Source organism: Eretmochelys imbricata, chromosome 6, assembly GCF_965152235.1.
Source record: "Eretmochelys imbricata isolate rEreImb1 chromosome 6, rEreImb1.hap1, whole genome shotgun sequence".
Classification (NCBI taxonomy): domain Eukaryota; kingdom Metazoa; phylum Chordata; order Testudines; family Cheloniidae; genus Eretmochelys; species Eretmochelys imbricata.
Window position 1 is genome coordinate 73,325,507 of NC_135577.1, and position 13,199 is coordinate 73,338,705.

General features: G+C 46.7%; 1 protein-coding gene across 6 annotated transcripts in view; it reads left to right on the forward strand.

Annotated features, from left to right (window-relative positions):
• Positions 1–13,199, forward strand: part of PLCB2 (phospholipase C beta 2) — a 68,490-nt gene that overhangs the window by 39,051 nt on the left and 16,240 nt on the right. For all 6 annotated transcript variants that reach the window (XR_013346379.1, XM_077818896.1, XM_077818898.1 and 3 more), the window contains exons 14-20: positions 803–953; positions 5,103–5,200; positions 5,537–5,633; positions 6,680–6,764; positions 7,353–7,477; positions 9,973–10,127; positions 11,512–11,676. Coding sequence is in view for 5 of the 6 variants with exons in the window: in XM_077818896.1 (XP_077675022.1) it covers positions 803–953; positions 5,103–5,200; positions 5,537–5,633; positions 6,680–6,764; positions 7,353–7,477; positions 9,973–10,127; positions 11,512–11,676 (876 nt within the window). In the remaining variant the exon portion in view is untranslated. The remainder of the gene's footprint in view (positions 1–802; positions 954–5,102; positions 5,201–5,536; positions 5,634–6,679; positions 6,765–7,352; positions 7,478–9,972; positions 10,128–11,511; positions 11,677–13,199) is intronic.

Genomic DNA, 13,199 nt, shown 5'->3' on the forward strand with positions numbered 1-13,199 from the left:
CGGATGGATACAGTGGAAAATATCTTGGGGAAATTTTATATCCACAGAGAACATGAAACAAGGGGTGTTACCATACAGACTGTAGCAAGAGTGATTAGGAAAGGTGAGCTATTACCAGCAGGAGAGCGGGGGTAATAGCTCACCTTTCCTGATCACTCTTGCTACAGTCTGTATGGTAACACCCATTGTTTCATGTTCTCTGTGTATATAAAATTTCCCCAAGATATTTTCCACTGTATCCATCCGATGAAGTGAGCTGTAGCTCACGAAAGCTTATGCTCTAATAAATTGGTTAGTCTCTAAGGTGCCACAAGTCCTCCTTTTCTTTTTACAGCAATAGAAACACACACACATGCAGTGCCTCTTGGGAAGAATCATGGTAGGCAGACAAGGTAGAGCACCTGAAAACCATATGTTAGTTGGATGGATACAGAAGGATATTTGGGTGGTCCTTTGAATGGTGCTGGATGTAGGCAGATGTGTGGCTGGAAACACAGCATGGCACAAGCAGGCACAAAGGTGGAAAAAGTGTGGGCTGTAGATAGAGAAAGATATAAAAATAGTGTAGGATGCCAATGTAAAATTGGCAGCCAGATGGCCGGGATACAGGATGTGGATGGCACTGTAAGCAGACAGGTGGTTACAGGTACAGACAGGTGGATGGAGATGTTGAAGGATGCAGATGGTGCAGTGTGAAGGCAGACATGTGGATGGAGATGTTCACAGATACAGATGGACAGCTGAGTGTATGAGCTCTGACTCTTTGTAGGGGAAATTCAATAAGGACTTTTCTCTGTTGCAGCTGAAACCGGGTGTTCCCTTGCCAAGCCCTCAGGATCTCTTAGGGAAAATTCTGATTAAGAACAAAAAGAAACAATCTGCATCTGAAGAGAGGCAGGACTCTCTGAAGAAAGAGAGGAATGAAGCTACTGACCAGCCTTTCACTGTGGATGGTATTGATACTGGTACAATACGGAGTGGGGGAGGGGACTCATTCCACTCAGATGGGGTGGCCTGGCCCTTTGGAGAAAGTCCAAACTGGCCTGGTGTTATTTAAGATCTAATATACATAAGTTCAGGCACTTCAGAGTGGAGGATGAGGGGGATCAGCTTTTCAGAATAGAATTGTTTTCAGACACTTTATAGCAGTAATAGTGATACCAGAGCCTTAAAAGATCATATTCCCAATACATTGCCTGGTTATCTGCCAACCATTCTGCTTCTCCTGAGATGCACTGCTGCATATACTGGCTGTTGATCTGATGTGTGCATGGATAGGCTATATTGCCCTTGATTCCTGTCCTGCATTGTCACTGAGTAGCTCCATGGCATCCAACAAATACATCATGACATATTTCCTAACCATAAACGTTTTGAAGGCCTGTACAACTTGCAGCTCCCCCAGATCTTTCATCTCTTTTGCATCTTACATTTGGAGACCCCAAGACAGAACAAGAGAGATTTCAACCCATGGACCCCAAGACAGAACAAGTGAGATTTCAGCCCTATGTCCTAATAAGGAGGAAAGGATGGAAAATGATAAAATACAGGGAGGATTTGATGAGAAACAGTCAATTATGTTGAAAAAAAAGTCCCATTCAATTATGTCATGCAATAGGGGACAGCCAAAAAATGACAAGTTTTTAAAATGCTTATATACCAATGCTAGAAGTCTAAATAATAAGATGGGTGAACTAGAGTGCCTAGTATTAAATGAGGATATTGATATAATACACATCACAGAAACCTGGTGGAATGACGATAATCAATGGGACACAGTAATACCAGGGTACAAAATATATCGGAAGGACAGAACAGGTCGTGCTGGTGGGGGAGTGGCACTATATATGAAAGAAAGCATAGAATCAAATGAAGTAAAAATCTTAAATGAACTAAAATTGTACTATAGAATCTCTTTGGATAGTAATTCCATGTTTGAAAAATAAGAATATAGCAGTAAGGCTATATTACAGACCACCTGACTAGGATGGTGTTAGTGACTCTGAAATGCTCAGGAAGATTAGAGATGTTATTAAAATAAAAAACTCAATAACAATAATTTCAACTACCCCCATATTGACTGGGTACATATCACCTTAGGAAGGGATGCTGAGATAAAGTTTCTTGACACCTTAAATGACTGCTTCTTGGAGCAGCTAGTCCTGGAACCCACAAGAGGAGAGACAATTCTTGATTTAGTCCTAAGTGGAACACAGGATCAGGTCCAAGAGGTGAATATAGCTGGACCGCTTGGTAATAGTGACCATAATATAATTAAATTTAACATCCCTGTGATGGGGAAAACTCCACAGCAGTCCAACACTGTAGCATTTAATTTCAGAAAGGGGAACTACATAAAAATGAGGAGGTTAGTGAAACAGAAATTAAAAGGTACAGGACCAAAAGTAAAATCCCTGCAAGCTGCGTGGAAACTTTTTAAAGACACCATAATAGAGGCTCAACTTAAATGTATACCCCAACTTAAAAAACATAGAGAACCAAAAAAGAGCCACCGGGGTTAAACAACAAAGTAAAAGAAGCAGTAAGAGGCAAAAAGGCATCCTTTAAAAAGTGGAAGATAAATCCTAATGAGGAAAATAGAAAAGGCATTTGGCAAATGAAGTGTAAAAATATAATTAGGAAGGCCAAAAAAGAATTTGAAGAACAGCTAGACAAAGACTCAAAAAGTAATAGCAAAAAAATGTGTAAGTACGTCAGAAGCAAGAAGCCTGCTAAACAACCAGTGGGGCCACTGGCCTATCGAGATGCTAAAGGAGCACTCAAAGACGATAAGGCCATAGTGGAGAAGCTAAAGAATTCTTTGCATTGGTCTTCACAGCTGAGGATGTGAGGGAGATTCCCACACCTGAGCAATTCTTTTTAGATGACAAATATGAGAAGCTGTCCCAGATTGAGGTGTCATTAGAGGAGGTTTTGGAACAAATTGATAAACTAAACAGTAATAAGTTACAAGGACCAGATGGTATTCACCCAAGAGTTCTGAAGGAATTCAAATGTGAAATTGCAGAACTACTAACTCTAGTCTGTAACTTATCGTTTAAATCAGCTTCTCTACCAAACAATTGGAGGATAGCTAATGTGACGCCAATTTTTAAAGAGGGCTCCAGGGGTGATCTCAGCAGTTACAGGCCGGTAAGCCTGACTTCAGTACCAGGGGAACTGCTTGAAACTATGGTAAAGAACAAAATTGTCAGACACATAGATGAACATAATTTGTTGGGAAAGAGTCAACATGGTTTTTGTAAAGGGAAATCATGCCTCACCAATCTACTAGAATTCTTTGAGAGGGTCAACAAGTATGTGGACAAAGGCGATCCAGTGTATTTAGATTTTCAGAAAGCCTTTGACAAGGTCCCTCACCAAAGGCTCTTAAGCAAAATAAGCAGTCATGGGATAAGAGGGAAGGTTCTCTCATGGATTGGTAATTGGTTAAAAGATAGGAAACAAAGGGTAGGAATAAATGGTAAGTTTTCAGAATGGAGAGAGGTAAATAGTGGTGTCCCCCAGGGATCTGTTCTGGGCCCAGTCCCATTTAACATATTCATAAACGAAAAAAGGGGTAAACAGTGAGGTGGTAAAATTTACAGATGATACAAAACTACTCAAGATAGTTAAGTCCCAGGCAGACTGTGAAGAGACAGAAAAGGATCTCTCAAAACTGTGTGATTGGGCAACAGAATGGCAGATGAAATTTAATGTTGGTAAATGCAAAGTAATGCACATTGGAAAACATAATCCTAACTAGACATATACAATGATGGGGGTCTAAATTAGCTCTGTTACCACTCAAGAAAGAGATCTTGGAGTCACTGTGAATAGTTCTCTGAAATCATCCACTCAACATGCAGTGGTGGTCAAAAAAGCGTACAGAATGTTGGGAATCATCAAGAAAGGGAGAGATAATAAGACAGAAAATATCATATTCCCTCTATATAAATCCATGGTACGCCCACACCTTGAATAGTGTGTACAGATGTGGTCGCCCCATCTCAAAAAAGATATATTGGAATTGGAAAAGGTTCAGAAAAGGGCAACAAAAATGATTAGGGGTATAAAACGGCTTCCGTATGAGGAGAGATTAATACTTTTCATCTTGGAAAAGAGGCGACTAAGGGGGGATATGATAGAGGTCTATAAAATCATGAGTGGTATAGAGAAAGTAAATAAGGAAGTGTTATTTACTCCTTCTCATAATACAAGAACAAGGGGCCACCAAATGAAGTTAATAGGTAGCAGGTTTAAAACAAACACAAGAAAGTATTTTTTTCACGCAATGCACTGTCAACCTCTGGAACTCCTTGCCATAGGGTGTTGTGAAGGCCAATACTATAACGGGGTTCAAAAGGGAGCTAGATAGATTCCTGGAAGATATGGCCATCAATGGCTATTAGCCAGGATGGGCAGGAATGGTGTCCCTAGCCTCTGTTTGCCAGAAGCTGGGACTGGGTGACAGGGCATGGATCAGTTGATGATAACCTGTCTGTTCATTGCCTTTGGGACACCTGCCAAGGCCACTGTCAGAGGACAGGATATGGGGCTTGATGGACGTTTGGTCTGACCCAGTACGGCCGTTCTTGTTTTCTTATGGAGTCTCCATGCTCCTGTCACAGAAGGCACACAGAGCGCTATGAGAATGCAGGAACAGCTCCTCTGTAAAATAGCCAGGAATCAGGATCTAAAGTAAATCCACTCCCAGATTTGTCCCATTAGGTATGACCCTTGGTGGGGGAAGTGGGCCTACAGCCCACTCCTCATGGGAGAAGCCTATGAAGGGAGGCTGGAGGCTTTGGGGATACAGCGAACTTAGAGCCTGTTACTGTATTTGGGGCTTAGGAAACTGGCAAGAGGAAGAACTGAATTACTTGAGTGCACCAGCCCAGAGCGGTGCCTCTCCATATTTGGATGCAGCCATTAGAGCAATATCATACCCCTTTCGTGTTCCCACATTTACACTGGGAGGGATTTCAATTCAGATAAGTGGCATGTTTCCCTTGCTAGTGGAGGAGCATTAGAGGACATGTCGGCAATCCTTCATGCTGTCCTGTCTAAATGTGCTACTGGTGCACACTGTGTATGCTTAGTCTGGGCAGGTGATGTGACCGAAGAGGACCCAGAGGAAGAGGAGGAGGAATCTGGAAACTTGGATGAAGAACAGATTAAAAAGATGCAGTCAGATGAGGTAATGCGCTGCCCTTTCCTCTCTTGGCCCATTTGCTTCTTCTGGACAGTGATCCTATCACAGCTTGTTGTGGGGTCCCATCGTTCTATTTAATCTAAAGCCCCCTCTCCTCTGTCCCCCCCCAGGCTTGAGCGCCCAAGCTCTACCCCAAGCCGCAACCTCAAAGCAACATCTACAGAGCTATTCTTAGCGTACTTGTGTGAGCCCTGCTAGCACAAGTCTAGACCCGGACTGGGACGCTTGCTTCCAGATCTAGTGTAGCCTTAGAGACCCAACTGTGAGTGTGTTGTTTTTTTGGGAGGTGTCTCTTCATCTGTCCAGTCTCGTTTTGCTTAGGGCACTGCTGGCTTGGAAGTGACAGCTTACGAGGAAATGTCCAGCCTGGTTAATTACATCCAGCCCATCAAACTTGACTCCTTTGATATCTCAACAGGTAGGAAGGATTCTTGTCTTTTCACTATTCTAAATGTTTTCATTGAAACAGCTGGTATGAACTTGCATGTATTGACACTCTCCAGCTATTCTGACTGCAGCTGTATTTGCAGATACTCTGTTGCCCCATGCCATCTTCTTTTACCCTCCTTGCTCTCTCTTACAATAGCAAACATGGACATCTCTCTTTGTAGTCACTGGGTCAAATTCTGCCATCATTTACACTAGTGAAAATCAGCAATACCACCACTGCAATCCATGGAGTTATTCTGGTCTTACACTGGTGTAAATGAGAGCAGAATTTAGCCCAGCCTGACTGGTCTTTTTCTTCAGTAGGGATTCCCCCTGCTGGGTGATGGAGAAAGAAAGCTGTACACCTGTAACCAAGTGAAATGCACCTGCTTTCATCAAACACACCAAGTTCATCAGATTCTCAAACCTGGGGCCAATTTTGAGTGAACTGGGTTGATGCATGGTGTCAGTGAAAAACCTGGTAAAATGCAGAACTTTTCATTGAGCTTTGCTGTCAGTGTTTGGGTTCACTTGAACCTACAACTCAAACTAAGGGGAAACAAGACAACTCCTGCACTGACACCAAAGAAACAATTTACGTTGCACACATCACTGCCATGTGAGCCCTTCTCTGTCTGTGAGATTATAATGTATGGTTTGGAACAAAATGAAGGGCTGTAACTGTTGCTATATGTTTTCTATAAAAGAAAAGGTGAACTTCTTACACACACACACCCTCTCTTTGCAAGCTGATCCTCTGGATGTGTTCATTTGCCTGTCCCAGGTAAACCCAACACAAATCCCAACAGCTCAAATAAACCTTTATGAGTCCTCCTCCAATGCCATTTCAGAGGGCCAAGCAAGGATGGAGGTGTCTTGATCTGATCATGGGGTCCGTGGGGAAAGAGACAGGCTGGGTGTTGGTCTGAGGCCCAGCATGAATGTGTCATGCTTTGATCATGGCACTTGGCAGAGTATGAGATGAGGTGCTGGGCATGCCTGTCTTTTAAACATTTCCCTCTTCCGTATTCCCAGAGCAGAACCGAAGTTATGTCATCTCCTCCTTTACCGAAATGAAGGCTTATGATCTACTGACCAAATCCCCTGTGCAGTTTGTAGAGTATCCTTTTTGCTAGATGAACTCTTACGCAGCATTGTCCTGTGTACCTGGGTGATGCATTTTAAGTGGAATATGAAAGCATTACTCCCTGTCATATAGTATAATTCTGGTAAACTGTACAACAATGCACAGTCCTGTGAGTATTTGCATGGCTCCTGGGGTAAGGTAAAGACAGCACAACTTGCTTCGGGTGGTCAGAACCTTATTAGCTCCTACTCACAATCCATGAAAAGTACCAAGTACACAGAGGACTCAGACAAGGTACTATTATCTGGGGAACATGTAGGTCATACTGGTCACAGGGCTTCCTGATAGGATGCCTGTTGCCCTCTAGCAGGTGCAGTCAGGACTACCAAATGCTTGTTGCTAAGCATGGAGCACATCATGTTATATAGGGATGCAGGAAATGGGTCTCGCTTTGATACCGTATCTTACAGCCTCTGGTGTTTATAACATAGGATGTTACCAAGCATCCAGCAGCCATTTCAGACCTAAAGAAGCTCATATAATCTGGAACTGGGAGCTAGTCCCAGGGCACATGTGCAGCAATAGGCCACTCCAGACCTGTTTCCTATGGAGTATCTGCAGATATAACAAGCGACAGATGAGCCGGATTTACCCTAAGGGCACCCGGATGGACTCATCCAACTACTTGCCTCAGATGTTCTGGAACGTCGGCTGTCAAATGGTGGCCTTAAACTTCCAGACAATGGGTGAGTTGCAAGCTGTCCCATGCTTCTCAATGGGTGGGGTTGTGTTCGCACCCGCGCTTATTTCCCCTCTTTCCCTCACTGGGATTTTCTGGTATTACCAGGTGCCGCTGAACATGTGTGCTGTTTGCTTTGCCCTTGTCTTGTCAGAGTTTATCTACCCATGGATATCTCTCGGTCTCCTACTGAGCCTCTCTCTCTCGCAAACCGAGCCTTTCTCAGCAGCACGGACAGAGTTAGCCCTGCATGACTATACCTTTGAACTCCATCCTCCCACATACTATCTCTACAGTCCAGCATCCACAGAAATCATCTTAGGCCAGCCTAATTTCATTCTTCAGATGGTGTGGAGAGTGTAGTGGTTAACACAGGCTGTTGAGAAGCATGGCTACACCTAAGCCACACATGCTGTTGTAGGCAGCATGCACAATGAGGCACCTGCCATGCAGAGGAGCTTCTCTCCACCGCACTCTAGCACTTCCCTCCCCACTATTGTTTCCAGTGTTGCTGATCTGGGGTGGGCAGAAAGGGGCTCCAGGGCTCCCCCTTCCCATGTCCACTTCAGGTACTGCATGCCCAGAGTGAGAAGGCGGGGAGGAAAGGCCTTGTCTCTCTCACACACACGTGCGTGTGAGTGTAGAAGAGATAGAGGCTGGAAGTTGAAGCTAGACAAATTCAGACCGGAAATAAAGTGCAGATTTAGAACAGTGAGGATAATTAACCCTTGGAACTGTTTACCAAGGGTTCAGGTGGATTCTCCATCACTGGCAAATGTTCATGATTAGGTGTTTTTTCTAAAAGATGCGCTGTGGTTGAAACAAATTATTTGGGAGAAGGTCTCTGGCCTGTGTTGTACAGGAGGTTGGACTAGATGATCACAATGGTCCCTTCTGGCCTTGGAATTGATAGGTGGGCTGGGGAGAGGGAAAGTGGGAGAGAGGGGAAGGAAAAGTGAAAATCGGAGAGACTGGTGGAGAGGGGATTGTATTGTATATGGGGCATAGAAAGAATAAGGAGCAAAGTGAGTGAATGGCGAAGGAAGGAGGAGAGGGCAAACATTAATAGCGGAGCAGACAAATTGAGAAGGGCTAGAGCAGTGGTCTCCAACCTTTTTACGCACGAGATCACTTTTTGAATTTAAGATCAACCCAGGATTTGCCCCGCCCCTTCCCCAAGACCCACTCACTCCATTCCCCCCTCCCTCCGTCGCTCGCTTTCCACAATTCTCACTCACTTTCACCAGGCTGGCGCAGGGGGTTGGAGTGCAGGAGGGGGTGCAGTCTCTGGGCTGGGACCGAGGGGTTCGGAATGTGGGAGGGGGCTCCGGGCTGAGCCTGGGGCAGGGTGTTGGGGTGCAGGAGTGAGGGGGGTGCGAGCTTTGAGAGGGAGTTTGGGTGCAGGGATCATATGGTCACACTGCACCTAATCTCATAGAATCCACTGGACATTTCATGAATTTTACTTTTTATTAGTGTCGTTTGTGGTTTATAGATCCAAAACCCTTTAGGGATTGTCACAAATCAGTGTAACATTCTCAACTGCGGGGTGTGCATTGGCTGAACCTGGGGCAGGAGGTTGGGGTGCAGGAGTGCGGGCTGCAAGCTCTGGAGTTGAGTTTCGGTGCAGGAGGGGGCTCCAGGCTGGGGCAGGGGGTTGGGGTGCAAGAAGGAGTGAGGGGTTTGGGAGGGAGTTGGGTGCAGGAGGGGGCTCCAGGCTGGGGCAGAGTGTTGGGGTGCAGGAGGGGTATGAGGGGTTTGGGAGGGAGTTGGGTGCAGGAGGGGGCTCCAGGCTGGGGCAAGGGGTTGGGGTGCAGGAGGGGGTGAGGGGTCTGGGAGGGAGTTTGGGTGCAGGAGGGGGCTCCGGGCTGGGGCAGGGGGTTGGGGTGCAGGAGGGGTATGAGGGGTTTGGGAGGGAGTTTGGGTGCAGGAGGGGGCTCCGGGCTGGGGCAGGGGGTTGGGGTGCAGGAGGGGGTGAGGGGTCTGGGAGGGAGTTTGGGTGCAGGAGGGGCTCCAGGCTGGGGCAAGGGGTTGGGGTGCAGGAGCGGGTGAGGGGTCTGGGAGGGAGTTTGGGTGCAGGAGGGGCTCCGGGCTGGGGCGGGGGTGCAGGAGGGGTGTGAGGGGTCTGGGAGGGAGTTTGGGTGGAGGAGGGGCTCCGGGCTGGGGCAGGGGTGCAGGAGGGGTGTGAGGGGTCTGGGAGGGAGTTTGGGTGCAGGAGGGGCTCCGGGCTGGGGCAGGGGTGCAGGAGGGGTGTGAGGGGTCTGGGAGGGAGTTTGGGTGCAGGAGGGGCTCCGGGCTGGGGCAGGGGTGCAGGAGGGGTGTGAGGGGTCTGGGAGGGAGTTTGGGTGCAGGAGGGGCTCCGGGCTGGGGCAGGGGTGCAGGAGGGGTGTGAGGTGCAGGCTATAGAAGTTCAGTCACTACAGCTCCTTGATACATACAGACCTTGCTGCTGCACTCTCGCAAAAGTTCCTGTCTCTGTGTCCCGCTGTCTCTCTCCCTCAGATGTCCCCATGCAACAGAATATGGCCCTCTTTGAGTTCAACGGCCAGAGCGGCTACCTTCTGAAACACGAATTCATGCGGCGTCCAGACAAGCAGTTCGACCCTTTCTCTGTGGACTGCATTGATGTGGTGGTAGCAAGCACCCTCTCAATAACGGCAAGTACAAGCCCCTGTGCTGTTTCTCTCCTGACAGAGCTGCACACTCGCAGCAGGGAGATAACTGGCACCTACAGCGCCTCTATTTACCACCCAGAAGGGCTCTGAATGGCAAATGAACCCGTAACTTCCTGCCGGAGAGTGTTACTATGGCAACTCCCAGGCCTTTCAGTGTTTAAAATTAATCATATTCATATGAAAATCGAAAATTAGCATCTGCCACATGGAATAATCCCTGGCTCTGGTGAGGGGGAGGGAAGATGACGGGGGAAACACTAAAGCAAGGAGCACAGGGGAAGGGAAAGAGGAATGAGACAGGCATGTTATAGGGAATGAATGGGCTGGATGACAGCAGTGACCAAGTCAAGAGAGGAGATGGGCAACAGAAGAAGTGGCTTGGGTGTTATACCAATAAAATAAAAACCAGCAGGATCTTATTAAAGGGGAAAAGGCAAAATACCACATTTATTGTGAATATAGAAAGAATCATAGTAAGCAGTTAGTTACAGTTATAACATTCCATTCAATCTCATATTTATTCACACATTCATTCATACACACACATGCAGGTTCTGCAAGGTTGTTATTATAGTTACCAGCCTTAGAGTTGCTCATGCCAAGCCACTGGCCAGGTGGCCTGGACATGAGGAGGGAGCAGGGCCTTGTCAGATGCTCATCGGATGCTCTTGGAAGTTGGTTTGCAGAATCAGACCCCAAAGTTCTCACTTTCTAGAGTCTATTTTTATAGGAATTTCTTCCTATGCCAGTCTATGGGAATTGCTTCATCATGCTGTTGCTGAATCAATCAGCAGATGGCACATTCCTGACGGCTCCATGCTGCCAGATGTTATCTTGTTCTTTGGTTCTCCCATTCTTGAGGCTGTTGGGTGGATTCCAGTCTGCCCTCTGGGGGTCCTCTGGTTGTTTCCACTTGACGCCTTCTTCAGCCGATGGACACTGGATTCTTAGGCTGGCACCTCCCTGATCATTCAGTTATTATCCACACCAAGCATCCATCCACATACATCCTCTATCTCTATTTTAATCACAATTGTTAATACAACAAAAGGGCGGGGAGTCTCTGGGTGCTGTTTCTGTTGTTACAGAGTATTGCTTTGAGTCTCTCTCTGTGTGAATTGCTTTGAGAACAGACTCTGTCTTAGAATGTACTAACGCAATTAGCAGCTTGCAAGTTTCACACATAGAGGGAGAGAAACAGTACCAAAAACCAAGAGACCTCTTAATTAGTAATACTCTGGAATTTAAACTATGGGGAATCATACTCATTTGTAATTTTAATACAGAACTTCTTTAATATGATCCAACACGGGGGCAAGAGAGGGCTTTACTAGCTGTTGCTAGTTTTGTTTCTATTTGTTCTTAGATCCTTTCCGGCCAGTTCCTCTCGGAGCGCAGCGTGAAGTCGTATGTAGAAGTGGAACTGTTTGGTTTGCCAGGGGACCCAAAACGTAAATACAGAACCAAGCTGACATCAAGTGCCAATTCCCTCAACCCTGTATGGAAGGAGGAGGCTTTTGTTTTTGAAAAGGTAACAACACTTCACGGTAACTCAGATAAAGGGCCCCTAAAGAGCTCAGTGCCCATGGGCATTTTCCTTTGGGATTCCAGGGCCTCATGAAAGACTCCTTCTTAGACCCATAAAGATCTTTTGTGGGGATTCCAAGGGCCAGAGATTCGAACAACCACAAGTTCCTCTATTGGTGAAGGATCGTTGGGGACCCTTTCTGGACATCCCAGAGACCAAAACACTTCTCTCTGAGCATTTCAAACTGAATGTGCTAATCAAATGAGCCTTGGGAATCTCCAGCCATGAGGAAGCAGAAAAGATGAGAGTAAATAGACCCATGTGGTTGTGTCACGGAGTCCCCGGGCAATGCTCTGGAACTGCTCCCCATGAAGCTAGTCAGGACTCTGGGGAAGTCTCCTTTCTGTGAGCAGCCTATCTTCAGGACACACAGCTCACACAGCTTCCACCTTCCTGGGTCTGACCTCGGAGCATTCAGCATCCTCTGCCCCTCCGTGCGCTTCCCCCAACAAGTCCGCCCAGGAGGGGTCTTGGGGAAGCCAGAGGGTCCTGCACCCCAACTCCGCAGTCAGACGTGACTCTCAGCCAGCCAGTAAAACAGAGGTTTATTAGACGACAGGAACATGGTCTAACACAGAGCTTGTAGGTGCAGAGAACAGGACCCCTCAGCTGGGTCCATTTTGGGGGGCAGTGAGCCAGACAACCATGTCTGCACTTCACTTCTCGTCCCCAGCCAGCTCCAAACTGAAACTCTCTCCAGCCCCTCCTCCTCTGGGCTTTGTCCCTTTCCTGGGCCAGGAGGTCACCTGATTCCTTCATTCTCCAAGCCTTTAGCTCCCACCTTGCAGGGGGGAAGGGCCAGGCCATCAGCTGCCAGGAAACAGGGTGTTGGCCATGCTCTGTGTCCAGACCCCTGCACACACCTGCCCTCTAGGGCTCTGCAACGATCATACACCCTTATCCCACCACCTAGATACTTAAGAACTACATAGGGGAAACTGAGGCACCCCCACAATATTCAGAGGAAACATTAAGAACAGTCCCGCTTCATCACAGGTTGCATTACAGAATGAGAGGCACTGTTTTAAGGAGAAATGGTAGAATAGTGAGAAAGTCTCATGTGAGTCAGATCATAGGATCGAAGAACTGATTTGCTTGTTGCTACTATTCCAGGTGTGGAGCTAGGGGACGTAACAGCAACATAATAATAATGCTTAGCACTTATAAACTGCTTTACATGTTCACCTTCACAACACTCTTGGGAAAGCAGGGGAAGCTTTCACCAGCTCATGAGGTGATGTGGGTATTATCTCCATTTTAGATAATGGTTCTGAGACACAGACATGTGTAGTGACTAGCCCAAAGCCAGGGTTAAACCTCAGAAATGCCTGATTCCCAACCTGGAGCTCATTCTTGTAAACTTTGGGGTCACAAAGCAGCTCTTACTGGGCAGCGTGCGGGGGGGAAGATTTTCTTCTTGGGTTTACATTTTTAATTAGTGACACCAATACCCTGTTAGGAGTCAT